A 27,728-nucleotide genomic window follows, 5' to 3' on the forward strand; every position below is an offset into this window, starting at 1 on the left:
GTTTAATTTAATTTAAGGTAAAAGTCAGAAGAAATTTTAGTTTTTACTGCTTATAAATATTAATTGATTATAAATTTGTATTAAGTAATATATATATGCTTAATAAATAAAGGTGTGGGAAAACAAAAAGATTAATAAACTTGTTCCTTTTATATTACTATTCCATTTATGTTTTATAGTGCTTCAGATAAAAATTGTGAAACTTTGTGTATTTAACAATGAAGATTCCAAGACATATTAGTGATACTAGTGCATTATTTAAAACTATTTTAATTTTATTATATATATATTTTGTACAAACTTTTTTGATTTATTTGTATTTTTAATCTTATAAATAACACTATTTAATGAATAAAAAGATTTATTAAATAGTGAAATTTTAAAGACTATAAAATATCACACAGTAAAATTTTAAAGTTCATGAGCACTAAATGGAAAACCCCGGGTTTTTTCAATAAAACGCGGGCGGGTTGGGTTTTTTCAAACCCTGGATGAAAGCGTTTCCTGGCAAATACTCTGGGCAAGAATTTTATCAAATTACAAAAATCAATTTACTTTTTTTGGATGTTACGGATTTCGTCAAAAACATTAGACTTAATGCAACTTCATATCTCACTGTTAATAGGAAATACAAATAAAAAGAAGTAAAAGAGAATGATCGAATCCGTGAAACATGCTTTAAAACATGACCACTTTCTATGACACAAATTCGTTATATAGAATAAATGGTTTCTTCGCATTGCATATATCGAACTAACATTAAATTTTTTTGTATTGTGGAATTCGTTTGATCCTGGTTTCATATTTAAATATGGGCGTATATTTCCCAAAGAGACCCATTAATATCAAGAAATATTAATAGAAATTGTTTTAAGAAATTCCTTAAGTTGCCCAAAACACTCAAATCTCATTGCATATATAGAGCTAATGTCACAGCAGCAAAGAACTATTTTCAATAATGTGAGATTCATTTAATACTGGTTTGATATTAATTATTAAAATAAAAAATAATCATATGACTTTCATTTTCCTTTCGCTCATATGGAATTTTATGTATGACGCAGTTTTTAAATGTTATAAAGCAAAAACTAAAAAAATAACGTATATAACATAATAAAAAAAAGTAAGTTTGAATAAGTAATAATTAATAAAAAAATGCTACTTCTTATACGAGAAAACACTCCAATAAAATAACTTTTTCTCAAATCATAGACACTATTTATTTATTGATTATACATAATGATATAAGCTTTCTGTATGAATATATACATTCTCAACATATATAAAAATAAAGTTGATTCAACATTAAAAAGAAAACTTTCAGGAAATAATTTGGACATCATCATCGTTTTCTTCTTTCTTTTCACTAACTTTCTTCTTGCTTTTGGGCTTCGCAGAAGCAGCTCCTAATTCAGCAGCCATTTCGTTGATGTGTTCATGCTTAAAAAAGAGATCTTTTAACATCAAAATATTATTTATTGACAACTAATATATATTTAGATACTAGTTTAATTGACCATTTAACTATAAATTGTCCTACTTGGGTAAATTGATACCTTGCTTTCTTTGTTAAGTACCAAAGAGGAAAACTGGTTTTTGTGCTTAAAAGCAACCAGAAAATATTAGTTAAAAGATTAATAATTAGAGCTAATACTAATTGATATAATATTCAAAAAAGAATGCAATTGAAATTTATTAACCCACTCTTTTACTTTTAATAAAGGGTAAAGCAGTGGAAAAGTTGCATTTTTAACAAGAGGCTTACACAGTAGAATTTTACATAATTAGTGCTTAACTGAAATAAACAAATCTAATTAAATTATATTAGGGGTGCACAACCTTTTTGAGTGAAGGGCCACTTGCACAGCAGGTTGGCTAGCGAAGGGCCGCACTTGTATTTAGACATGTTAATGACAAATGTAATAATGTTTATTTAAACATTAGCGTTCCATTTCTTTTATCAATAAACTTAGTAATATCAATAACTTAGTAGTGTTCCATTATTAAAATTCATTCAAAAATAAAAAAACCTGATAAATCTTTTTTTTTCTTTTTTTGCAAAAAAAAAAAAAAATTAAAATAAACCAATTTTATCATATGAACAATAGATTTATCAAAATAAATAAACATTGAAGAAATCAAATATTTTTTTTTATCATATCATGCAATATGAAAACTCATTTTAGAATTAAATTCTAATAAATTAAAAAAAACTGCAATGCCCACAAAATGAAAGTAGGAAAAAGTTTAGTCGTAATTAAGTAATATAAATTCAAATTAAATATTTTAATTGAAGAAAATTTATAGGTTTTAAACAAAGGCCTAAAATAAAAACAAAACTGTGATAGTTCAAAATAAAATTCAATGCTTATTTTGTAATGTACTTTATTATTTTATTTTATTAATTATTAGATTTTTATAACGTAAACATTTTCCTTTTTTTATCGAAAAAGATCACTTAAGCAACAAAAAATTGAAATCTAAACTACAAACAGTGAGCAGTTTAAAAATTCACGTTTTCCGCCATTTTATGAATTTCTCAAGTTGCAATAACATTGCATTTAAATTAGGGAGGGATGTAACGAGTATAAGTTTTTTTTATTTTTGAATTTTTATAGATATTACTTTTTTTTTTAAAATTATAACCAGACAAGTCAATTTTGTCATTTTTTCGATACTTTGAGAATTGAGAAGGATCCATTTTTTGCAGTTTTTATTATAACCCAGCATTTTAACAGAACGTCTCATACTATTCATTTATTATCACTCTTTCCCTGCACTGTAATATAAATAACCAGTAACATAGAAAAGTGTGATTTTCAGTATTAAAGTTTTGTTTCAGGAGCTAAGAAAAATTTGTTTCTTCTGTTTTTCTTTTTTTAGTCATTTTTATTATGACTCAGCATTTTTTTAAAAAATAAAGTTACAAATAAAATTTATTTTATAGCAATTTTTTTTCTTTTAATATTATGGCTATGAGAAAAATTTAAATTGAGATTTTCGGCATAAGATTTTCACTTAAAAAATGAAGAACATTTTTTCCATCCTTTTATTTTCTTTAAATAAAAAAAAAAACTTTTTTTAGACGTTTTCATTAAAACGCAGTAGTTTTTAGTAGCATTTCTGTTGACTTAATTCTTTTTTCTTGGCTTTTTCTGGTAATTGAAAAACTGAGATGTTCAGCTTTAAAAAAATTTTCAAAAATTAAGATTGATTTTCATGTTCTCTGCTTCGTTTTTCGACATTTTCAAAAACGTTCTTGATTGGCCTTATTTTTTAGAGTTAATCTATGAATACGTTTTTCCAGGAAATACTATTCTGAGCTTTGAAATTTTAGTTTCAGTGTTGCTATACTGCTAAAAGATTTTGCTATTTGGCCCCAAGTGTACGGCGTTCAATAGATTTTTTCTTCTTTTTTTGCCGAATATTTGGTTTTTGATCAAATCACAATTCATTACCACATCCGACCAAATCATATTCGTTGCGGAAATAAAAATGAAGGAAAAATAACTAGGATTTACCATAATACCGTATCAAAAAGTGATTATTTAATTGCGTGATTAACAATCACGTGTCATAATAACATCATAGTTAAATAACCGGATCGTCAAAATCACGAGGAAAAGTATAGAAATAGTTAGGAAAAAATATATTTATGCTGAACTCAGCACGAATAAAGCGCGTCAAATGCATGATTTAAAATTTGCATGTCGTAACAGAATAATTGGAATTTTTTATAATATGTGGGAACGCATAGCAATAACTGCCGAGAAAAATTTTTGAAAAAAAAGAAAGAATTGCAAAAAAAAGATAAAAAATCACTTAGATTTAAGATGAAATCGTCACAAATAAAGTGCACAAAAAGTGATTATTTAAATTTGCGATCTGAAACTCGCGTCATAATAAAAATTCGAATTTTCAAAATCACGTAGAAAAGCGGAAATAACTGTTTAAAAAAAATCCTTTATATTTACGATAAATTCGGCTTCAAGAAAGCGCGTTAAACGTACATTTGCTAAAGAATCTGTTAAAATTGATTGTGTCAAAACGTGATGACTTAAAAGTGCGATTAAAAATTGCCATTTTTTAAAAAAGAAAAATTATTGTGTTTAGAAGTTCTCGCGGGCCGTACTTCAGTAGTCGAAGGGCCGCATTTGGCCCGCGGGCCGCAGGTTGTGCACCCCTAAATTATATGGACAATTTCACTTTATTTGCTACTCTTTTATACTTTATACCATGACGATGTTACACACATTTCTGTGCCCTTGATTTCATGTTAAATCAAAGGGACAGCTGAAACTTTAATTTGAAAATTTTATCGTTATTTTGTCCTCCACACCTTGATGTGGTGAGGGAAGGAAATATTTACAGTTTTCAAGCGATTTTGATTTATTTCTCCAGCTTCTGCTGCGAATGGGCAAGTTTTTTTTGACTTTTATTTTGCATTGTGTTTATTGTTTGGTGGAGCAAGATCACATGACCCAGTAATGCTAATAGGGAAGTTCCTTCTTTTATGGCGTACTGAAACAATGTCAAACACTATCAAAGTCTTAAATCATGCTGTAAAATAGTAAAATTATATATATAGATATAGATTTTCCAACATTTGACAAGAAAGGTCATTAACTGACATTTTATTCTAAAAATGTTAAGATATTATTGTAAAATATTATTGTCTCAGAAGTATTTCATACAACCTTAAGTACACTAAAAAAGGGTGTGATTTCTTTAAAAATTTGTTTTATAATTAATAATTGCATGGATTATGAAATCTAGGGGTGATTCAAGTAAATAATTAAGGGAAGAGAATTTGTGAATAAAAAACAATTTTTGAACTATTTTCAAGCAAGATAAATTGAGGAAGACAATTTGCTTCTTTTGACTAGAGGAAAAGCAGTCAAAATCACTAAAAATATATTTATTAAATATTTGAATAGGTCCAAAAAACCTTTTTTTCAATTTCATTTTTTTTTAAATTGATTTTTTTAATTTCATAATTTAGCAATCATGTTGTAATTAATAAATTTAAAAAATGAATAAGAATTAATAAAAATTCACTATTACTATTTAACATAACTTTTTCAAGCATGCTTTATAAAAATATGAAAAACATGTCTTTTTATAACAGCAAATACGTGAACATGAAGTCTAACTGTCTACATTTATTTATTTGCTAAATGTTAAACACTATTTAAGCCTAGATAGATTTAACTTAAATGGGAATTGAACATTTTGAAAACTATAGTTAGAACATCATGTTCAATCTTTTCAATATTGATAAGTTGATGATCTTAATGTTTCTCTAATAATTTAAAATGCCTATATCAGAACAAAAATGTCAAATTTCAACAATCTGGAAAATTTAGATAATGGTCAAATTATTTGTTAGTAAAGTAGTGCAAAGTGCGTTTCTTGTAATGACCTGTATACAAGCCACAACCCTTCATTAAATCAGTACTGCAGTTACTATGAGGAGATGCAATATTTGTGAAGTTAGAGAGAGCATAACTTTTAAAATGAAGTGAGTTTTTTGCACGCATCCTTATTCCAAGAATAATAGTGGCATATTTTTCCACAGAGGAATAAAAAGAAATACTGGAAAAAAAAATCATAGGAAAACCATTTCAGACAAAATAGGTTTATTCCAAACCAAATCAAAGAAACTTTTTCTCAAAAGGAGCATGGAAAATATTTAATTTATATATAGAACTCTTAAGATATAATAAAATTTTATTAATGCAATTAAACTATCAAATAAGATACTAATTCAAATTTATGTACTCTGAATAAAATCAATATGAAAATGTTTATTAATTTAAGAAAGTGGACATTTACTTTACGTTAAAAAATTTACTTTCCGGTGCTTAATGAAATTTTATTTGTTTAAATTTAAACACAATAGTATAAGTGCTTTTCAGTTTCTTTCATTTTGTCCAGTTTCCTGGAAGAAATAGGGTTTTTATTTTTTTAAACAGACAAAATTCCAGTCTTTCAATACTGTAATTAAAAAGATAAGATTATTTTTTACATTTTATTGTCTTTAAATGGGTGATTAAATGATGAACCTTTATAATCTACAACTATTGATTATTTTAAGCGAATTCAGTTTTAATTACTTTATTACTACAACTACTCATAGACCTAACAGTTCTTTGAAGAATCAAATCTGTCTCAAGAATCATTCTATTCTTTACAGTTCTGTTCCGTATGACTTTCAGAAATGTTTAGCCTCATTTATATAACTAACAAATTTCTCTATACACCTCTGCAACCTTGTATTGTATATTTATTATTATTATCTGAATTTGATACTTATTTTTTGAAGGTCCGTGTTTGTTCTCACATTCATACACTTACTGGTGCAGAGAAAGGGTGAATTTTTACGTTTAGATTTTTGATTAAATTGAAAATTCAAGATCAGAGATATTTATCCTAATTTCCATAACTAAGTTTTACATGATTCTTCAATTTTGCACTCATTATCATAAGCAGCACAAGTCTTGAACTATATTTTAATACTTATTACCATTAATGTAACGGTTGAGTTATTTCTGAAATGTTAAATAACTAGCTTTGTAACGGTCAATTTCCTAACACCAATTTGTAAACTATACAATTCTGTTTCTATACAATTCTGTTTTTAACTAATAATTAGAATAATAAGTTTGAAGTCACGTGTGGCAAAAAGACATGTTACAGTTATGATGTCTTATTCCATAATATAAATAGAAAGCTTTGAATTATTTTTAAAAATATAACAAATAAAGAAAATGAAATACAAATCAATACCAGAGATTTACTTCTTCTTACAAGAAGCTTAACATCTTCAGAATTAACTGTTGTTCTTTTTGCATGCCTAAACAAAAATGTAGTAATAAAATATACACATAAAAACTAATTAAAACTAACTTTAAAATCAAACACCACTAGATATAAATGATATATTCATAGGAAGCAGCTATTAATAAAATAATGAAATTTAGATTTCCACAAAAATAGTTTCATAGTTTTGTTTCATGATCTTTTTAAACTTGAAAAAAAAGGCTAAAATAAATGAACTATAATAAAGATAATAAATGGATAAAGAAATAATAAATGAAAGATAATAATGAACTACAGTGTATCGTCCCATATCCGGACGTCCCTTTTCCGGAAGGGTCAATTTCCGGGACACTTTTTAACAATCAAAATAAACAAACATTTCTTCATCTTCCCCACTCTCTTAAAAAAAAACAGGTTTTTTCCTTTCTTAGCTTCTAGTGATCTATGCATTAAACCCATAAATCAACAGAAAAGAGAACAGAAGATCTACCAAGTCCGTACCGTTGCTCCTCCTCTGGAATGCAGGAAAGGGGGGGGGGAGATTTGTTTTCAAAAGAGCACAATTGAGTCCCCTCCCCCCTTCTTTCCTGTGCAGCTGGCTAGTAAAAGAGGCATTTCCTGGAACCTTTTTGATAAAGTGTTAGGGAAAGAAGTACTGTGAAAAAGGGTAAACACAGCAAACTTTAAAGTGGAGGGGGAATCCCCTTTAGTCACACAAGAAAAAATAAAGAGAACCCAATCAGCATGCCACGCCTTTATGCTTGATTGATAGCCAATGACAGGAGAGAAAATAAGAACTTGTCACTTCCCCCCCCCTTCAACTTGAATGGCAAGTAAGAAGGAAATGAATTTTGCTTCTTCACCTACCCACCTTAATGAATGAATGACGGGAATTTCCCCTTCTTGCTTGAAACATTCTAGTTCAAAATGGCGGAGAGAGCAATTAATATTTTCATAACTGTAAATTTTTTTAGTTTCCTATATTTATTTTTATAATAGCAATAATTTTTTTTTTTAAATATTTTGTTTTTGATTGATTAGATATCATTCTAATACTAAAACATTATTGCCCGAAAAATAATGTTATTTAATTTCTGCTTCTTAGATTCAGATCATTTTAATCTCTGTTTACCTTGGGGGTCTATTATACGGAAAAATCGATTATCCGGACTTCGGAAAGTCCCGCCGATTCCGGATACGCGACTTTCCACTGTATAATAAATATAATAATAAAGACTAATAAAAAAGATTTTAAAAAAATTTTTATTTTTAGTAACAGCTTATAAAAAATATCCCTTATGGTTTATATGACCTATGGTTCTACCTAATGAAACTTTTCGAGAAACTATATAATGTTGTATATTCACAAATTGATTTACCTTTAAGACAAAAGTGATCAAAACAAATAAACCAAAAAAATTCCAAACCAAACATTGCAAATCAATTTTTTACATAATGATATTATCATAAATTATCATGGGTTTTACTTAATTAATTCAAAATTTTAAAGTAATATCTGCCAATAATTCAAACACATTCATGGGCCTCAAATATTTTATATGTAATTATTAGCAATGTTGAAAAAAAAATGTGGCTAACTCGAAGTTTAAATGCCTTAATTTAGAGTTATCCAAACAGACAAATAAAAAGGTGGGTGAAAACAAATTCTGAAGATTTTATATGTGAAACATATTTTAAAAATTATGGTGTATTGTGGCTAAAAGCTTGAAGCTAAAGAGAAAAGTACATACATAGGCATAATTTTGATAAATATTTGCATTTATAAAATTATAAATTCAAATTGTAATTTTTAAAAATGAGAATTCTTGTCTTATTTCCTGAATACTCATAGTAAAAAGTGTAAATAAATAAAAATCATCAAAACAACAAGCACTATAAATGAAAGTAACAAAAATACTTGAATTTCATAAGAATATTATTTATAGAGATTTAAATTAACTCAGATTTTTGATTATTATCTTTATAGACTATTCTCTTCAGATTCTCCAACTCTCATTCTTGCATAATAAACAAACAGCTTGATGAAAATGATGCATAAATTTTTTTAAAACATACCTTTCATTATTTGTGACTTCAAATTTAAATGTTACAATTAAGTTTTAGATTAAAGGAAGGCTAGAGACAAAACTTACTTCATTTTGTCTTATCTATAGAATTAAAATTATTGATCCTTTTAAATAAATCCTGATGTACTATTTTTTGTTAAATTATAAGAATTCCCATTTTTAAATCACAGTAAAAAATAGTGATCGGTTTTTTATAAATAAAGTGAAACATGATGTATGACTTGTAAATCAAGATTCATTTGCAATGCATTAATTGTAACCTAGGTCAATATAAATAGTGAATAATACTATTTGAATATGTGTGAAGACAAATTGAATCTCAAATTACATGAAATATGAATTTTAAATCACTATGGAGGTTGATAAATGAATTTAATTCAATTTTTGTACATTACGTAAATATGAATCGTGATATGCAACATGCAAAGAATAAAGGCAAATTGCAAGAATTAAATTTATATAGTGGTAAAAATTACATGTTCAAAATCAATCACAAATGATAAAAAAGCATAAATCCTTTATTAGTAAAAATAGAACAATGAATTAAGTGTGAAGGATAATAAATAAAGCTATAAAAATGTAGTTAACACAATAAAAAATTTAAAAAAAAAACATTACATGTTAAGCAAAAAAAATTCTTTGTGCAACAGAAAATATCATTTGCAAGAAATTCAGTCAGCAACACAAGAAGGCATTTAATTTTGAAAGTTAAACATTAGCACAAAAAATAAAAATCAGGAGAAAATTTAGGGTCGATCATGATCATATTGTTTTTTATGATTAACGGTATTAAATTTTAACTAAAACATTTTCTGCATTTAATCATAAATATTGCTTCATTATCAAGAATATTTTATGTACGCGAAAAATTAAAACATATGGTTTTTTATGGATATAAATATAAGAAGGTTTATGTGAACACTGTATATAGTTTAGTTTGAATGGTGCCAACATTCAAGTACATACTTTGCAAAGGCTTCCAAATCTTCGGCAAATATACTCGCTTGATGGAAAGTTAAATCTGCAAGAGTAGCCATAAATTCTTTGCTGAAGTTCACTTTGTATTCAGTCGCAATATCTGCACATATTTTTCCAACTGAGAAATGAATTGAAGTTTGAAGATTCTAAACAATAAAACAATTGGGAAGTTACATTTTTCATTACAATGAAGGCTCATACTTATTTGCTTATAATTACTGTCTGCTTCTCAGAAAAAAATAGAAAATTCAAATGTTTTTTTTTATTTAGTTTTTTAATTCCAAGTAAAAATAAAAAAACAAGCTAAATTAAAAATAACTAAAATAGCTCAAATTAATAACACTGGCAAAATAAATTCATACAAAAACGCTTGGTAAAAGTTTAAAATATGGTAGGGTGGCCCGGTATAATTCACGATCATTCTGTTTCTGGGGTAAATAATGATTACCTAAGTTTTATTTAAAAAAAATTTTTTTTTTTTAAATTTGAGACATGGACAAGAATGCTTGCACACTTTACTAAAGTATAACTACATTTACTTAATAATAGTTTTTTGTTTAATCTGACAAAATAAGTCAATCTGATTAAACTGCTTCCTGCATTTTCCATTTCAAAGATGGGTTTCAAAATGTGCACATTTCTGCAAAGATCTTAATAATAAATATTTTGATATCCTTCTCTTAATAATAAATATTTTGAGTTATTTTTTCTTCTTTGATATAAAAATAGTGTAAGCTTTTGTTTAATTGTTTCACATCTACTGTAAATATTGTTATTGATTATAGGAAACTACGTCAAATGTTGCCCCCTGCAGATGGGGTAATTATTGATCACTGGGGTAATTCCTGATCATTGTCATTTCTTCTTATAAATAGCATAAAAAATAGCTAAGAGATAGCTAATTGTCTTTTCTTAAATAACAGTTCATATTTATTAAGTGGAACAACTATAAAATATATTATAACTGTAATCACAAAATTTGTTTTTAACTCTATACAAGACAAATGTGTTCTGATTTGCACCATTTCTGGTTTGTCTTACCTTGCTTCTATATTAACTTTATGTGTGTACATTGTTAGAATAGTTTTTAAGTTTATAAATTAACTTTATATAAATATGATGAGAAATTGTAAGCCTAAAAAGGATACTAAGCTTTTAGAAAGCAAAATCAGTGAATTTCTTATTTTTGGTTTATTTGTTTGATCTTGATGTCTTATTTGTTAATTACCATTGTATAATAATTCTTAAACAGCTCCTTTACAATAAAAACTGGTGATCAGTAATTACACCAGAAGTGATCAGTATTTACCCCAGAAATGATCAAGAGAAGGGGTAATTCCTGATCACTAAAAATTTAAAATCCTTTAAATTCTAATTAGATTTTCAAACAAAAGAAGGTAGCATAGGACTCCTCTCATAAACCCTCAAACTTCCAGTAAATATTAAAATTCTATCTTGAATATTTTTTTCACAAAATAGATGTTTGCATTTTTTTATCAGGAATTACCCCAGGTCACCCTACCTCCTTTATTTAGGCGGTTTTTTATGTTCTAGAAGAAAACAGGAATAAAGACTCAAAAGAGGGATTTTCTAATAAGAAATCGCTATAGCAAAATAAGACTCCAAGCACATAAAAGCTCCAAGTTACAGAGCTTAATACAAGAGGAAGGGCCATAGTAGCTCAGTGGTTAGAAAATTGGACTCCAGTCTGAAGGAGACAGGGTTTGATCCTTGACTCTGTTAAGACCCACAGTTTATATGCGATATATGTGCTTGTAAAATCTGTGAATTCTAAAGTTTGTGGTCGATCAGGGTACAAGGATCTGGAGAAAATTTCTTTTTCCTTCAGATCTACGTCTAAATTGAGAAGTGGCCTCCCAAAAATTGCAATGACATGGCTTCAACTCATTCCCAAGCATGTTTCCCAGACCATCGCCAATAGCCCATTAAGCAGCTCTAGTGCGACGTAAATAAAGTACCTACTACATCCAAGAGGCACCCTCTTTTAAAGTTAATACAAATAAATGTCTAAAAAACAGATACAGTAGGCAAATAGATAAGAGACATAATATAGTTATACAATAGATAAATAAATAAAATAAACATAAGTGTACTTCTTCATCTGCAAAGTCTCCCATCTTAAATTTAACGACAGCTAAAAGACCCTTAAAATTTTGTCATTGATTCCACAATAAAATATATCACAGAAGTAATTTTAAAAGCTGCAATACATCATTCGAAAAAAAGATTATTATTAGCAACTCAAGACTGGGATAAAAACAACAAGAACGATAACTTGGCAAACAATAACTTGGGCTTAATTCTGGTGGCCAAGAAGGATAAAAACGAAATCTTTAAAAAAAAATTGCTTTTTACTGTCAGGTTGTAAGTTTCTGGCTGCTTATTTCTGTTCAAGTTAAGATCCACTGAAAGAAGCTTAAAAACCCTCGTTTCAACGTGTATGATTAATTTATAATATGAAGAGCAATAAAAAAATTTGCAAGATTTTGTTCCAAAATTTTATACAATAATTTGTATTGAATATGTTTTATTTCTATTTTTTGCTTTAATAAATTAATAAGCGTCATACACCAAAACAACTCAACTACAACTTGCAGAAGTCTTTGTTTATTTACATTTAAAATTGAATTCAGTAACTGAAGTCGAGTTAGGTTGAGTATTGAGCATGTCAATTTTATTCCCATTGTTTAAAATTAAAAAGGTCTTTAAAATATTACATTTTATATTCTTCTCGACAAATACAACTCATAATTTCTTTTATTAATATAATTGGTTTATTATAATAACCTTTTTTCCAGTTTGTTTGTGTATCTTTTGGAACTGTAATTTTTTGATTTCCTATTCATCATAACTTAAATGTGGTTTTTATTATTTATGTATTGTTCCATTTGCGATTACAAAAACTGCTTTATACTTATGTTGTCATAAAAATTGAACAATTATCTGTTATTTGTCTATTAAGAATGTGATAAAATAATGCTAAGTATTGCATGAAAGAAATTATGTATAGAAGCTACATTTATTTATGTTTCTTGTTAATTTTTTAAAGTTTAATGCATATTTCAGTCTTAATAAAAAAAGTATTAATTTTTTCAGGTTTATTGTGCTGTGTATCATGTCATCTGGCGTTATAGTTAATAGCTGGACAAAGCTGCTTCGAATGTGCCAAATGAACAATATCATAAATACTTGCTTTATGAATGATAGTGATAGAGTACTACAATATGGTTCCTTAGGCTCACTTTTGAAAAGAAATGTATTTAATACATGGTATGATATTTAACTAATATTAATATTTTATCAATATTTAGATTCTATTGTCTACTTGTATGTATTAAATATATATTAAATATGAATATACATACGTAATTAATATATATTAAATAACATATTACATATGAAAATAAGTACCTATACTAATTGATTTTGTAAATAGAATTTCTGATGCAACATGGTGATTTAATTGTTAATAAGGGCTTTCATAATAAATTTATTTTTAATAGTTAATTTAGTTAATCAAATAAAGTAATAATTAGCTTACTTTATTAGATGTAATATGTTATGCTACTATATATATATATATATATATATATATATATATATATATATATATATATATATATATATATATATATATATATATATTTTAAATTGGAACTATTCTTACTATAGAAACTTGTTTCATAGATCTTTTGGAGTTGTTTATAAATGATGTCGCATTTTTTATCAATATGTTTCACCCTCTTCTCCAATTTTTCACAAATTGGAAACTTTACGATACCTCTTATCTGATTGTCCCTTATTTTACTATATGACACAGAAAAGAATTACTAACACTCAAAAGTAAACCACAATATTTAAAATTTTATTTTTGATATTTAACTTTGTGTTTTGATGACATTTATGGGCATAATAATTATAATGATCAGATATATATACACATATTTTGAGAAAAAAAATATTAAAACTGATATAAAAATAGGTAACCTGCTGGTTTTAAATGTTTTTTTTTAACCATATTGTGTGAGTGATGTTAGACTTTTTGATATCTTTTCTCTCTTCTCCAAGCATATCATTATTTGTAAAAGATCACTTTAAAACTCCAGTGTTAATACAAATATAGAAATAAATGGTTTAAAGTAAAATATATTTAAGTTTACAAAATAATGTGCTGTAATATCATTTATTCATTTATTTTTTGAACTTGAACTTTCTTACTCTTAGTAAATAAACAATGTGATAAATAAACAAAGTCCTCATTTCACTGCAATTGCAATATTGATTCTTGAGTTTAATTTAGGTCTCAATGCATATTATTTACCTAATCTTTCGATACTATTTCATTCTCTTCATTATTTTGTTATTAGTTGCTCAAAAGTGACAGCGGTCAATTGGCCCAAGACAACCTTATTTTGAATGTATTTTGTTCTGTATTATTGCTATGGAATAGCATATTTCATGATAACTATAAACAAACACACCACCATATCACGGTTAAGCACCTAACACCATTTTTAAGGCTCTATCTTTATCAGCCATGGTATGAATGCTACATAATTTTGACTGTGGCAAGAAAACGTGAACAACACCTAAGATGATTCCTTTCTCTCCAAATTTCTGCAGCACAACCAATGATAGGACTTTCAGCCACGACAGATTTACAGTGTACTCTGCTATGCGTGTACATTATTTATTTTTTAGGCTGACGGGATCAAACTCACTACCGTCAGCTCTCTTACAAGCGGAGTGAGCAACACCTTTACTAACTTAGCCACTGGAGTGCTGATAGTTGTTAACACGAAACATTCTCTGTTTTGTAATTTTTCTTTTACTCTTTTTCACTTTTAAAAAAAATTGATGTATAAATAATAGACCAGTGACTAAATTTTCTAATTTCTTCCTTCACTATTAAACTGTTGTCTCTGTTTATTCAATCAGTGATCAAAAGCATGTAGATTTTCTTAATTGTAAATTTTGTATTACCACTGGTGTTACGTTTCTTGTTAGACTTGAACACCATAGGCTATGCCATAATATGAGTTTTAAAATTTGGACAGTTTTACATGTTTCTTCATGTTTAAAATATAACTTGGAGGTCTTCCAAAATGGTCACCATGTTTTTAGTAACTGAAGCATAATAATCAGGATGTGTTAGTTGTTAAATTTTTAATTTCCTTTCCTTAGCCCTGTCGCAGAATTTTTTCAGGCTTTCTGTGACATGCCTCTCTAATACTAATATCTTTTTGCAAGATGTTTAAAATTAATAGAAGTGTTAACTTGCAAAAAAATTAAACCTAATTAAATAAATAAAAAATTAGATTAAATAAAATGAAATTTTTAATTGAAAATGTAATATTTTTCTAATCTGATATTATAGGCGATATTCTCACATTTTGTGAATTCACTAATTGTCACTAATAATTCCATTTTGTAATTCATCATCACATTAAAAAAAATCGTGAAAACTGCAGCAGTAACTACCGAGAAAAAACAAAACGATCGAGCAGACTCTTCAAAAAGGGGTTTCATTCAAAAGGGGATGTTTTCATTTTGTGATGCAGTTGTTGTAATAAATAATATCGGATTTTAAAGGCTACGTGGAAATTAGTAGTAATAGCTGCATGAAAAAACAGAAAGAAAATTTGTACAAAAAAGAAAACCAAATTTTTTACTTCATTATTCCTTATTTTTCATTATTCTCAAATGAAAATAGATAAATCACAAGCATTTTTTCCCCACTGGGATGTGCGAGAAAGGCATCTTTTGAATGTAATTCTGAAGTAAAGATAAAATCATTAGAAAATTTCTGCAGAAAAGAAAAGCAAAATTTTTTATTTCCTGAAGGAAAAATCCTGCTGCAAGAGCTTTGTAATGTTCCGCGACAATGTCGCCTTGATTCAGCCACAGGACTCCTTAAAATTATTTTTTTCTTTTGTTTTCTTTTGATTCAACTAAATAAATCAAATTAGCACGAGGTCTTAATGTATGTCAAACAATTGAAGCTTTTTTTTATTTTCTTTAATTAAATAATTAAATTTTTTGTGTTCAATTATTAGTTTTTGTATGCTATTGATATAGTTATCAATATTATTTTTATTTATTAGTTGTTTTGTGTTAATCAAGAAACATATTGATTTCTAATGCGAAATAAAATGTTTAAAATAGTTTGTATACTAGTTTTATAGTTTAACATTAGGAAAATTCCTGTTTTATCACGCGAACTATATATAAGTATTAAGAATGTTTTATAATAATGTCCTTCTAGTTTAGTTTCATGTTGTTTAAATTTAACATCTTATAATTTAAGAAAGGTTTTGGGATGTTGTTAATTCAAAACATGGCAAATATTTACTAAATTTTAATAATTTATATTTCAGGCTCTCTTCTTTGATAAACAATAATGAAGTTACCATTTTCCCCCTTGAAATTGTAAATTTACAGCAAAATTCAGATTTTAAAATCACAGAAAAAAATAATGATGCATTTAAATGTAAGTTATTGTTTTTTTTAACTACTTATATAAATGTGAAGTAGTAAATCAATATATATTAATATACAATTTAGCAACAATAATTTTTAATAAAATTAATTTTTGTTTTTGATTCGCAAAGATATGTAATATATATACATAAATTTACAAGCACATTTTGCTGATGTGTAATGCTGATGAATGAAATATTTAAAATAATCCTCTGTGAAAAAACATAAAAACTTTTCACACAGGAAAATTTGGGAATACCAAAAATAAAAGATTGAGTTATATACTTCAATAGTTTAACTAAATGTTAAAAGCAAAATTTGTTACACTTGTTATAATATCAACTAATATGTTTAAAATAACAAAATATTTAAAATTTGTTTGCACTATATCATTAATGCTGAGTGCTAATGTTTAGTGAGAACTGTTTTAAAATATTAGTTCATAGTATTTTGGTTGAAAGTAGAATTTATGAATATTCAAGAGCCATGAATAAAAAAATGGGCATACTATATTTTTAGTGTTATAAATTAAAACTTTCCTTAGTGCTGAATTACAAAATGATCAAACGATACTCTTTAGCTTCTGACTTTGTGTTATGGGAATCATTCCATACTTTGAAAAATTCTATTTATTTAGTTAAGGATTTCTCTAGTATCTCATTGTTTATGATGCTTCAAATATATTTCTTTCTTACAAACCTTAGGTTTCCTCCCCACCCCTCAAACACATATCTTTAATGTTACTTATTTGTCTTGTGCTTCCTCTATCCTTTTGTGTTTTAACACCGAGGAAGGTTATTATTTATGGAATCAAAACTATAGTATGTCCATTTTTATGCTTTATTGAGGTTGTTTAGCTCTATTCACACATAAACAAAATATATCCTGTCATCAATTATTATTTTTAATTTAAAAATTATTAATTTTTTTTGTATCTTCCTCTGGATCAAAGCATCGAATTGGTGTAATATTTAACTATACTTGGTCAAATATTTCATATTTGGTTATTTGGGCCAAAACACTATATTCCATGCTACACTAATAAAAATATTACATGTATAAATGAAAGCAACAATAATCTATCAAATTTCAAATTCACTACAACAACAGATTTAATACCACAAAAAATGTAATAATTTTAAATTTTAATTAAATTTTTTTAAAATTATTATCTTTTACTACTATATGAGATTAAAGTATGAAATGATTAATATTTTTTTTATTATTCTTTTGAAAAAACAAATTTTTTTAGTTTTGAAACTTCATTATAATGTATTTAGAAGAATTATAAATTCACAAAAATTTTCTACATTTACAAAATCTTATACAGAAATTTATTTTTATGATAAAATAGTATAATGTTATACTCCTCTTTCATTAATCTCTTGAAAAGATTTTTTTAGGGCAAATGAATCAAAAGGTGGTTTCCCATCAATAATTAAAATTTTCGTCAATTCCAATAAATTATCTGAAATAAACAGATGCTAAAATAAGTGTGAAATGTACAATTATGGAAACATATTAAAAAATATGTATTCATTTAACGTACGGTAATCAAATTTTTGTGTAAACTACATGAATTTAGATAAATTCACTATTATTATTTGAGGCATAAAATTAAAACAATATTGAAATACCATCAAATGTCAGCTCAAACAGAGATTAGAAAATCTTTATTGATGTATAAGCTAAATATAGAGCTCATAGTAAGATTATGTATTTAATTTTTTTTATATGAATCGTAAAATTTTAAATGGTTTTGTTTCAGCGGTAATAAGAATAAAAAAAAAACAATTTTTTTTTTAATTGCCTATAAAGAAGCTCTATTATGAAGATAAATTTTTTTTCAAATAATTTTTTTTCCATGCGTTTTGAGAGGCAAGCATGTAAGTTTTCAATATAAAACAAATGTTTGTATAATTATTTAGTTTTTTAAGGTTAAGTATCACCGTAGCCTAATTTTAAATTCATAGTACCAGAGCAATAAATTTTTTTATTGTTACTAAGAATTTCTTTTGTCTTAATTACGGCAAATAATTGTAAAGAAAATAATGGAAATATGTTTATTTTATGTAAGTTTTTTGACACAATTCTGAATTATATCATTTTAAAACGTGTTCTTAACAAATTTGAAATGTTTTACATTTATCTTTTTGTTTCTTTTTTCGTCTACTGCATTTATTAGCTCACTTATTTTTAATAGATATTATGAAAAACTTCTTTGAATCCGATTCTTTATTTGGACATGATCTTCCTCTTGGATTTGCTGCATATGGACCTTGCTTAAATCAGTTCAACAAGAATATTATGCCTTGTCAAGAAAAAGATTTTGAATTTCAGTAAGTTGACTTATTCTGTTGAAATTATTTATTCCCAGTAGAACAATACCAAGATTGCCACTTTCTCTAGAGACAAGAGAAACCAGAAATTTTCAAGAAATGGAAAAAAAAAAAAAAAAGATTAGTAAACCTTGAATTTTCAGGAAAATTGACTGTAACAAAAACAAACAAACAACTGTGATCACAGAAAAGTAAAACAATATTGTTAATGCAATATTGATCACATGAAACTTTACTATGAGTGTATTTTAATCTACTATTTGGTAGTAAAACTTTTTTACATATTAATTTTATCTTATGAAAACTTATCCAGTGGTAGGTACTATGATTTACTTTTCTTATCATTAATTTTTTTTTTAATAAATTCTTTTAATTAATCATTTTTTATTAAACAAGCATTTCCTTTAATTAAATTATTATTATTTTTTTTAATAATTTAGATTATTTAACATTTTTGAAAACTCTTTCATGTCAAAGCCCAAAATTCCTTCATATTTTGTAAAAATCAAAAGTGAATTTATTATATAATAATTTTTTGGTCAATGCTTTTCATGTTTAGAAAAGAAGCATGTTGCAAGGAAAAAAAAGGATGCTGGAGAATGTCCTTTCTTAATTTTAATTATTTTTTCTAATTAACATTAGTTTTAAATTGTAAAATGTTTCAAACAATATGGTTGTCTTTTTTAACTTATTCTTACTCTGGTAAAAAAAAAAAACTCATCTATTTTCAGAAAGTTTAAATCATGGACTCGTTTATGCATTGTTTTTTTCTCTCAACCAAAGAAATCTACTCATTGGTTTCATTATTGGTCTAAACAGCGATATTTGTGGTGGAGAAAAGTAAGTAGGACTTATTTATTTGATTCTTACAAATATGTGATCTTTTTTTCCATTATGCCTGTTAGAAATTACTAATTTGTGTCTGTAGCAATAGCTTAATAAACTGTCCAATATTATCAGCTTAAATAATGGCTTTTTATTGAATCGGACAAAAGCATGCTTCATACAAACAGCAAAAATGTTTATTTTTTGTCTAATCTTCTCTGTATTGATGACTAAGGATGACTGATACAAATTTCTGTCCACTTCATTTGATGCAGCAATTAACTACAACTTGAATTTAAACTCTCAAGAAAATGGCGGTGAATGTAATACAGAATTTTGTTACTAAGCAACCTACCTCCTCCCATAAAAGACGCATTTGAATGACCATATCTGGTTCCCAGATCAATGTTACCAAAGACAGCAAATACGCTATCAGCAGTAAGAGAAGGTTAAACAATTGATTTCACAATGTTTCTAGCAATTAGTATGAGTTTTGTAAAGTTGCAAACATTATAAAAGGAAGCCTTGATCCTATTTAGCCAAAGTGTGCTAGAAGTTTTAACTCATTTAATGTACCTGAAATGAATATCTCATTCGAGTTATTTTTCTATAAGGAATATATATATATATTTTTCTCTCTAAATTCGAGCTAGAGAAGCCTTTATTAGCATTGGGTCTGTTCCGAGACAAGAAGTTTTTGAAACCTGCTCCTGATCTTTTCAACTTATGAGAAATTTATTATTTAACAACTAACATTTGTTATTCACTTATTTGCTGATTTTTTTATTTATTTAATTCATAATTTTTCAATGAAATCATTATTCTTTATCTTAGAATGATTCCTTAATCAATATTTTAAATATTTATTTCAGAAAATTAAACTGCTATAAAAAGGTTAAACTCTTGAAGAAAAATAAAGTACGATTCATAATTTTTATAAGCATAGGGAACATTCTTACTGAATGTAGTTAGATCATTTTTCTTGGAATACACCAATCAAAATCTCAATTTATAAATGTATATTTAAAATATATTTTTACTTTGATGAAAAAGTGACAAAAAAATATAGTCAGTGTATGGTTCAGCGTTGGAAAATATCTTTCATAAAACTGAAAAGTTTGTTTTCAGAACATTAGAATTCTTCACATAATCATTTATTTATATGAAAAAGAGAAGCCAAAAATATCTCCACTCTTCTCTTAAGAAGAAAACCCATTAAACTTTTCAGTTAGTTTATGAATGACATTCTCAAAGCAGTTTGGAGCTTGCTCTGCGTTGGGGAACTGACCCATTATAATGTAACATCTATTGTTGATTTGTACCAAGATGTTGATACTTTCCAATGATAATTTTTACTCATTTAATTTTTTTAAACAGTTTTCTAGCATCCCTTCTAAATTTTCAATGTCTGAAGTAAAGAATATTGAAAAAAACATCCAACAACTGTCCCTCCTACATGAATTTCCTTGGGGACATGAACCACTTGAATCTATTACGCATTATGAAAGTAGATGCGTTGAAAGCCTGTTTCAAGATTTCTGCAAGACGAACAAATTAAAATTCAATCCAGATTCAACACCATCTTTAATAGTTTGCGAAACTAAATTGGATTTAGCTGTGTTAGCATATTTGTCAAATTCATATGCTGAACGATGGAGGAAAGGAAAGTTAAAAAATGTATGTTTATATTTTCTCTGTTTATTACTTTTTAAATGAATCTTTATTTTGCTTAATTTCTCTGATATCACTGATATGACTGTTGATAATTTAGTACCTGTAAACTGGTGCTGTTGCTCATATTTTATGTATTTTTTAGAAAAATTGAAATAATTAATTAGAATTTAAACGAAATAAAAATATGTAATATTACGTTAAAACCTTTTTGAGATTGTGTGGTAATATTTTTTAAAAGAAGGAATAATGAAATATATTAACTAAAATAAATTTTATAAATAAATTTGTTAAATCTGCTTTAGTTTGCATCAAAACAGGAATTTGTCACTAACTTGCACTTTGAAACTTACTTAGAATTATGAATCATAGATAAAAATCAGAAATTAATAATTTAAATTAAGCTTAAACCATTCTCAAATTATTATATTTCTAAAATTATAAATTTACTGAATTTTAGATATTATAACTCTACTAGTTTAAAATTCACTGTTCCAAATGATCCTAAGTAATGAAAAATAGTTTTTGTTCAAGACATCTTCAGAATTACCGTAATAAAAATTTATAGTGATTTTCTCGTAGCAGTCTTAGAATATTTTAAAAAAATGACATTTAATTGAAATTAAATAATACTTGCAAAAATTAAAAATTAAATTTTTATTTGAACAAGTTTATCTATATGCTTTTAAAAAAATAGCTTTTAATCTATAAGATAGTGGCAATGTTAACAATCAAACTTTAGAGATAAATTAATTTTTAATTTTCACAGAGATAAATTAAAGGATTGAATATTACAGAAAAATGAATTTAGAGATAAAAATTTTTTTACTGTTGCAATTGTTCGCATATTTTTTAAAATTTATCCTTACACTTATTAATGATTTACCTGTTACACTCACATTAACCTCATAAGAAAATTGTATACATTTAAATTCATTAGTATTCAGTTTATTATTGTCCTTAAATATTAACTGAAAAATTCAGAAATAATCATTATTTTACGCTGCATTTATTGCTCGTAATAAATACAAAATTATTGCTTGTAATAAATATGAGAAATAATTGATTCAAAAATAAATAGCTACACTTAATAATTTTTAGAACTCATATGTACCAAAACAAATTAAGAACATAATGAATTTAGATGTTTCGGTTCTCAGAAAGCTTTTCTAGTAACATACAGAAAAGGTATGTGTTTTTGTTTAAAAATTGTTTTATTGCTAAATTGCACTTTTTAATAATTTCTGTAGTGATATTACATTATTATCTATTCTATCCGTATCTGTGTAAAATAGAATTCTATGTATTATTTAATAAAATCTGAGACAGATACTTTGTAAACTTTATTTTTACTACAGAAAATTAACTAAAGGACCTTATTTCAAAGTTTCTTACAGTAAAAACTGGTGTATGTGAAATTTTGTAAGTGCTATAATAAAGTGCTATTAACTTATTTATACAAAATTGTTTTAATGCCATAATTAAGAACTGTAGTTTGAATGCAAATTCAGTAAATACACAATCTCTAGATTTCAATAAATTGTAGTTTTAAGCTTGGATATAAGAGAAATATCAGGACTATTTAATCTCGTTACTTTATTGAAGCATAAGATAAGCTATTTTCCATTTTTTAAATGATTTTCTTTTTTTAAAATCATTTTTCAAGGATATTGAAAAATATCCAAACTGTCAAAAATTTCTTTCCAGCCATTTTTTAAAATCTTTAGAAACTATTAAGATAAAACTTCATATTTGTGGATTGATAAAGATTGAGCTTATATGATTTTAAAAACATGTTTTTCTGACACAAATATTCTATACATTTCTCTTACCATCTTGTGATTTCTGATGGAGCTGAAAAGATGGGGCATTTTGATTAATTCAAAATAAGATTGCAGCATGTCATACTTTTATTCATTATACTTTATAAATACTTTAATTTAAGAATGTATGCTTTGAAGTATTTCAAGTTGAAAATCTTTCAATTGATATTCATGCATTTATTTTCATTAAAAACCTAACAACTTTTGGAAAAGTATGACTTATTGTGTAATTTAGATAATATAACAGTTTATGTGGTAATGTTTAAAATTATTTTTGTTTTCTTCCTAATATTGTTATTCCATCAAGTATTGTAAAAATGCGATTTAATGTAAAATTTGATTTTAAATTGTCTTCTAGGGTAGTATTTTGAAAAAAATATTCAATTTGGGAAGGGTCTTATTAAATCATCTACTAAATTTCATAATTTTATGATAACTAGTTTCTTTTAAAAAGCCTAACTTCTTAATACAATATTTTAATTGAGATCTTGTATTCTGTATCTTGTATCTGAGATCTTGTATTGTGTAATTTTAACGATTCTTTTGTCAAAATATTTCTTTTACTCTTTTCTTAACTACACTCTTATTTGTATTAGCTTGTGGCAATCAATATTTATTGTTTTCCTCTTTTTTAATTCTGTCTTATACGTTACTTTAGATTCTGCATTTACACTTCAAAATAGTGCCATATAAAGTTTGTATTTTATTAGACGCAGAAAGTTCTGAAATTTTGAAACGATTGAAAAATCTTGCTATTCATTTGTCAAAAGAGCTTCAAAAGTCAGGCATACTCTTGTTTCCCACCCTCAACTCCAAGTTTACAACTTCTTTAGAATCTCTATTTAGCAGGTATTTATTTACTCTTACATTATGGTTATGTGAATTGCTCTTCAAAATTCCTTTCCAACATTCTGCATTTACTCATTTAATAATGTATTTGGAATGTATTTCATTGAAGTGAAGAAAAGTTTTAAATGAAGTTTTATTATGTGGAAAGAAAAAAAATTTTCATCAAAGAATTCAAATACAGTATAAAGTATACCCTCTCTTTAGTTTAATTCTAAGATGTCTAATAATTGAATTAAATAAATATATTTTTTGTTGTTGAGTATTATTATTTAGTTTTAATTACTTTTTTTAAGGATTTATGATTGGACATATGCTATTATAAATTGCCCAAAGGGAGGAAGTTATTTGTATCAGAATGAACTTTCTTTCTAACTTATTTTTATAAACCATATGTTTGCTACATTAGTTGATTAATGGCATACAGATGCCAAAAAGTGCTCAGTTTAGTTTATATTTTGTGCATTGCAAAAAATAGATTATGGCAATTGAATGAAATAAATTAAATATATTTTTGGTATTGAGTATTATTATTATTGATTTTAGTTACAGTTTTTAGAAATATGATTTTTAGATTTATTCTTTATATTTAGATACGGTTTTTAAATTTATGATTGGCATAATATAATATGCTATTATAAATAGCCCAGAGGGAAGAATTTATTTGATCAGAATTTCAACTCTCTTTCAAACTTTTTTTTAAAACGATCTGTTTGCTATACTATTTGATTAACAACATGCAAATGCCAATAAGTGCTCAGTTTAGTTTTTCAGCTTATTTTTGTGCTTTGCAAACAATAGAATATGACAGTTTTATTAAAATAATAGTCTTTCATTTTTTTACATTTTTTTCAGCTTTGATGAAATGGGTGTGCCTTACATCATTGTTTTGAATGAAACATCTCTGCAATCTGGTATTGCCGGACTTCGTAATCGAGACACTACTTTACAAGTGAGATAATATTCCATATTAAATGTTTTTTAAATTACTTGTATTTAATTCAACATCATGCAGAATTGTTTTTATCTGAGGAAAAAAACATGCCATCCTTTTATATTTTTAGTTATTAGAAGTTTGTAATATATGTATAAGACTGTATGTTTTAGACACATTATTTTTTATAGTATATAAAATTTATTAGATATTCTTAAACAAATAAATTGAAATTTGTTTTGCCCCATTAAATATCAATTAAAAAACGCTGAAATGTTGAATTATATGTCAAAAATTTGAAAATTTTTTACAATATCACACATTTTATTACTTTTTCTTATTTTTTTTTAGAAGTTTTATTTATAAACTTATCACAAGCTTTTATTATCTTCTAACAATCATAGTGTCATGATAATTAAAACAAGTGTTAAGACTTTTTTTAGCTTTTTAAACATTCTTGAATTTCAATTTGATACACTTCATAATGAGACACGGTTATCCATTTATGCTAAAATGTCAGAATTGTAATATTGCATCAAATAACGTGTTGAAAGATTAAGTTAATCTGAAGCTTAATATATCTTTGGATGTTTTTAAAAATTTCCTGTAGATTTTAAAGTTTATATATTCTTTTATTGTTTTGAAGGAAGTAATTAGTATTTTGTATCTATTGTTTTATTGGAGTGAATTATAAACTTCCTGTACTTGCTGTATTTTATTAGATTTAAGGGTCTTCATCAGACAGGAAAGAGATTATACTTACTCCACATTAATCTATGCAAATTTATATGTTCAGAATTTTTTTTATCTATTCAGTGCTTAATTAATATTTTGGAATAATTTTTGTTACATTTTATGTAGTGAAACATATTCTATTAAACTTAGTTATCAAATTTTAAATTTGTAAGTTTTTTTTTAAAAAAATTTAGTGACCTAAGTGCAGTAAAATACATTTCAGAGAATATAATTAAACAAAAAAATTTCTAAAATAACCCTTTCATAAGGCACATTCATGAAATAACACTTTTGAAGGAGTTATATGAAATATTACTATTTATGAATGATATGCATTCTAAAACTACTGCAATTTTAAAGCAGTTACTTATACATAGTGGGTTAAGTTTTATTAATCTCTAGCTAGAATTCTATATGTTTATTGTTAAAAAAGGAACATAATGCTAATATGAAGAAAAAAAAATCCCTATTTTTTTTAAACTGTAAAAAGATTGTGATAAAAGTTGTTTTGAATATGTAGTTGAGTCTCATAAAACTATGCAAAACTTGAGATTATTCATTGATTTTCCTCTAAGTGTAATATATATATATATGTCCCAAAATTGATGATTTCTTAAATCTTTTTAAAATATGTTTAAATAATCAAATTTATATTAGTCTATTAAGTCTTTTCAGGAAGATAGCATAATTTAAATTAAAAGCTTTGTTTAGAGTTTAAAGCACTGAAACTGTGCCTTTTTTTTCTCTAGTACAGCTCCTTAAAATATATATATATTTTTTAAAGAGCTTTGTGAAACCCTCTTAACTAAGAACAAGTAAAAACTTGCATTTGACCATTCAAATCAAATTAGATCTTTCAAAAAGTGTTTTAATTATGATTTTAGGATAATTATGTTCATTAAAACGAACTTATATACTTTATTGCATTTCTTTGGAGCATTCTCTTAAAACATAATTTGCTTTAACTTTTTAAATTTTAATTCAATGTTTGTTTCTTTTTTTAACAGGAACAAGTTCACATAACTGAGCTCACTTCCAAATTAGTAAAGTACTTAAAAAGCTGACCTTTGTGCTCATACTAGTGTTGTATATGTGTATATAGCTGACATTTGTTAATAAATTATTTATTTGTTGTCTTTATTTATGCTTTAGTCTTGCTTTAAAATTGTCTTGCACTACTATTTGTTTTCCTTTTTTACACTTTTATTAATTTTTTATAAAATCTTTGGATATCTATACCAGAGACAAGGCTCTCTGTTTAATGTGATTACATGGTAAAAGAAGTTTTTGATTCGAAAGGATAGTTGAATGCACTGATAAAATATCTTCTTCGATTAAGAAATAGTTTTTTCCCTTAGTTTTGCATAGCATCACAACCATAAATATTCAGCAGGAATTATTAAAAACTTATAAAGTTTTAAGCTGTTATAAATCAAATATGACATTAATAAAGTTAAAGTTATACGAAATAAAGTAATTTCCATTTGAAAATTAAAAAAGTTAAAAATTAGAATTTTTTTTTTAAAAAAAAAAGAAAAAAATTCTTATGTTAAAACAACCTGAAAATATTTTCGGCTCTAATTATATAAATAAGGTTAAGTTAATGTATTTATTGATTAAAATTATACCAAATAAAGGAAATTACAATAAAAAAGAATATTTTTTTAATTGAAAAAAGAAACAAAATAAATGCATTTTTAAGTGCTTTTTTTTAATTTTATCCTTTTTTTTTACATTACATTTTGTTCAAAAACTACAAGACTTAAAAAATTGATATTACGATGGAGCATAAAAAAAATGTAGAGGGTGTATGCAGGGATGTGATTCTTCCGCGGATTCACGGATTTTCGCTTTTTTTTCAGATTTTTCCCGCCAATTTCCGCGGAAAATTTTTTGCACAAGTTAAAATATTTTATGAGGAATTTAATTTTCCGCGGAGCGAAACTATTAGCTTTATGGCGGATTTCTGCCATTTTCGCTCTTCTCTCTTTAATAAATATCCCACTTTCTCTGAAGCTTCAGTCGTTGAAATAAAATAATTATATTTATTTACGATTTTCAAAGATGAACAGAAATTTCAAACTACGTCCTAGCTGCTAACCTTTCAGCATTTTTACTTATTTTAGCTATTTTCTCCCATTTTACGCTCAGAAAATAAGATTTTCCG

At 25.9% G+C, this 27,728-nt stretch overlaps 2 protein-coding genes across 5 annotated transcripts; one reads left to right on the forward strand and one right to left on the reverse strand.

Moving 5' to 3' along the window:
- Positions 1-1,191: 1,191 nt before the first annotated feature.
- On the reverse strand, positions 1,192-12,274 carry LOC107444631 (centromere protein S). Its single transcript, XM_043049025.3, has 4 exons — positions 12,002-12,274; positions 9,876-10,033; positions 6,790-6,856; positions 1,192-1,440 (listed from the first exon to the last, which is right to left on the reverse strand). Exons 1-4 carry the CDS (start codon positions 12,023-12,025, stop codon positions 1,321-1,323), a joined length of 369 nt encoding a protein of 122 aa, XP_042904959.1. The 5' UTR covers positions 12,026-12,274; the 3' UTR covers positions 1,192-1,320.
- On the forward strand, positions 7,658-26,701 carry PolG2 (DNA polymerase subunit gamma-2, mitochondrial). 4 transcript variants are annotated; one of them, XM_087168952.1, is made up of 9 exons: positions 7,658-7,782; positions 13,005-13,178; positions 16,286-16,398; positions 18,592-18,727; positions 19,459-19,567; positions 20,930-21,229; positions 23,705-23,895; positions 24,748-24,844; positions 26,569-26,701. In XM_087168952.1, the coding sequence occupies exons 2-9, from the start codon at positions 13,024-13,026 to the stop codon at positions 26,623-26,625; spliced, it is 1,158 nt and encodes a 385-aa protein (XP_087025078.1). In that variant the 5' UTR covers positions 7,658-7,782; positions 13,005-13,023; the 3' UTR covers positions 26,626-26,701. The 4 variants fall into 4 exon arrangements, with proteins under 4 accessions (XP_087025078.1, XP_087025076.1, XP_087025077.1 ...); XM_087168950.1 differs by lacking the exon at positions 7,658-7,782 and adding an exon at positions 12,476-12,609; XM_087168951.1 differs by lacking the exon at positions 7,658-7,782 and adding an exon at positions 12,476-12,559.
- The last annotated feature ends 1,027 nt before the right edge of the window (positions 26,702-27,728 follow it).

Source organism: Parasteatoda tepidariorum, chromosome 8 (genome assembly GCF_982258835.1).
Source record: "Parasteatoda tepidariorum strain Cologne lab strain chromosome 8, Ptep-v5.0, whole genome shotgun sequence".
NCBI classification, from domain to species: domain Eukaryota; kingdom Metazoa; phylum Arthropoda; class Arachnida; order Araneae; family Theridiidae; genus Parasteatoda; species Parasteatoda tepidariorum.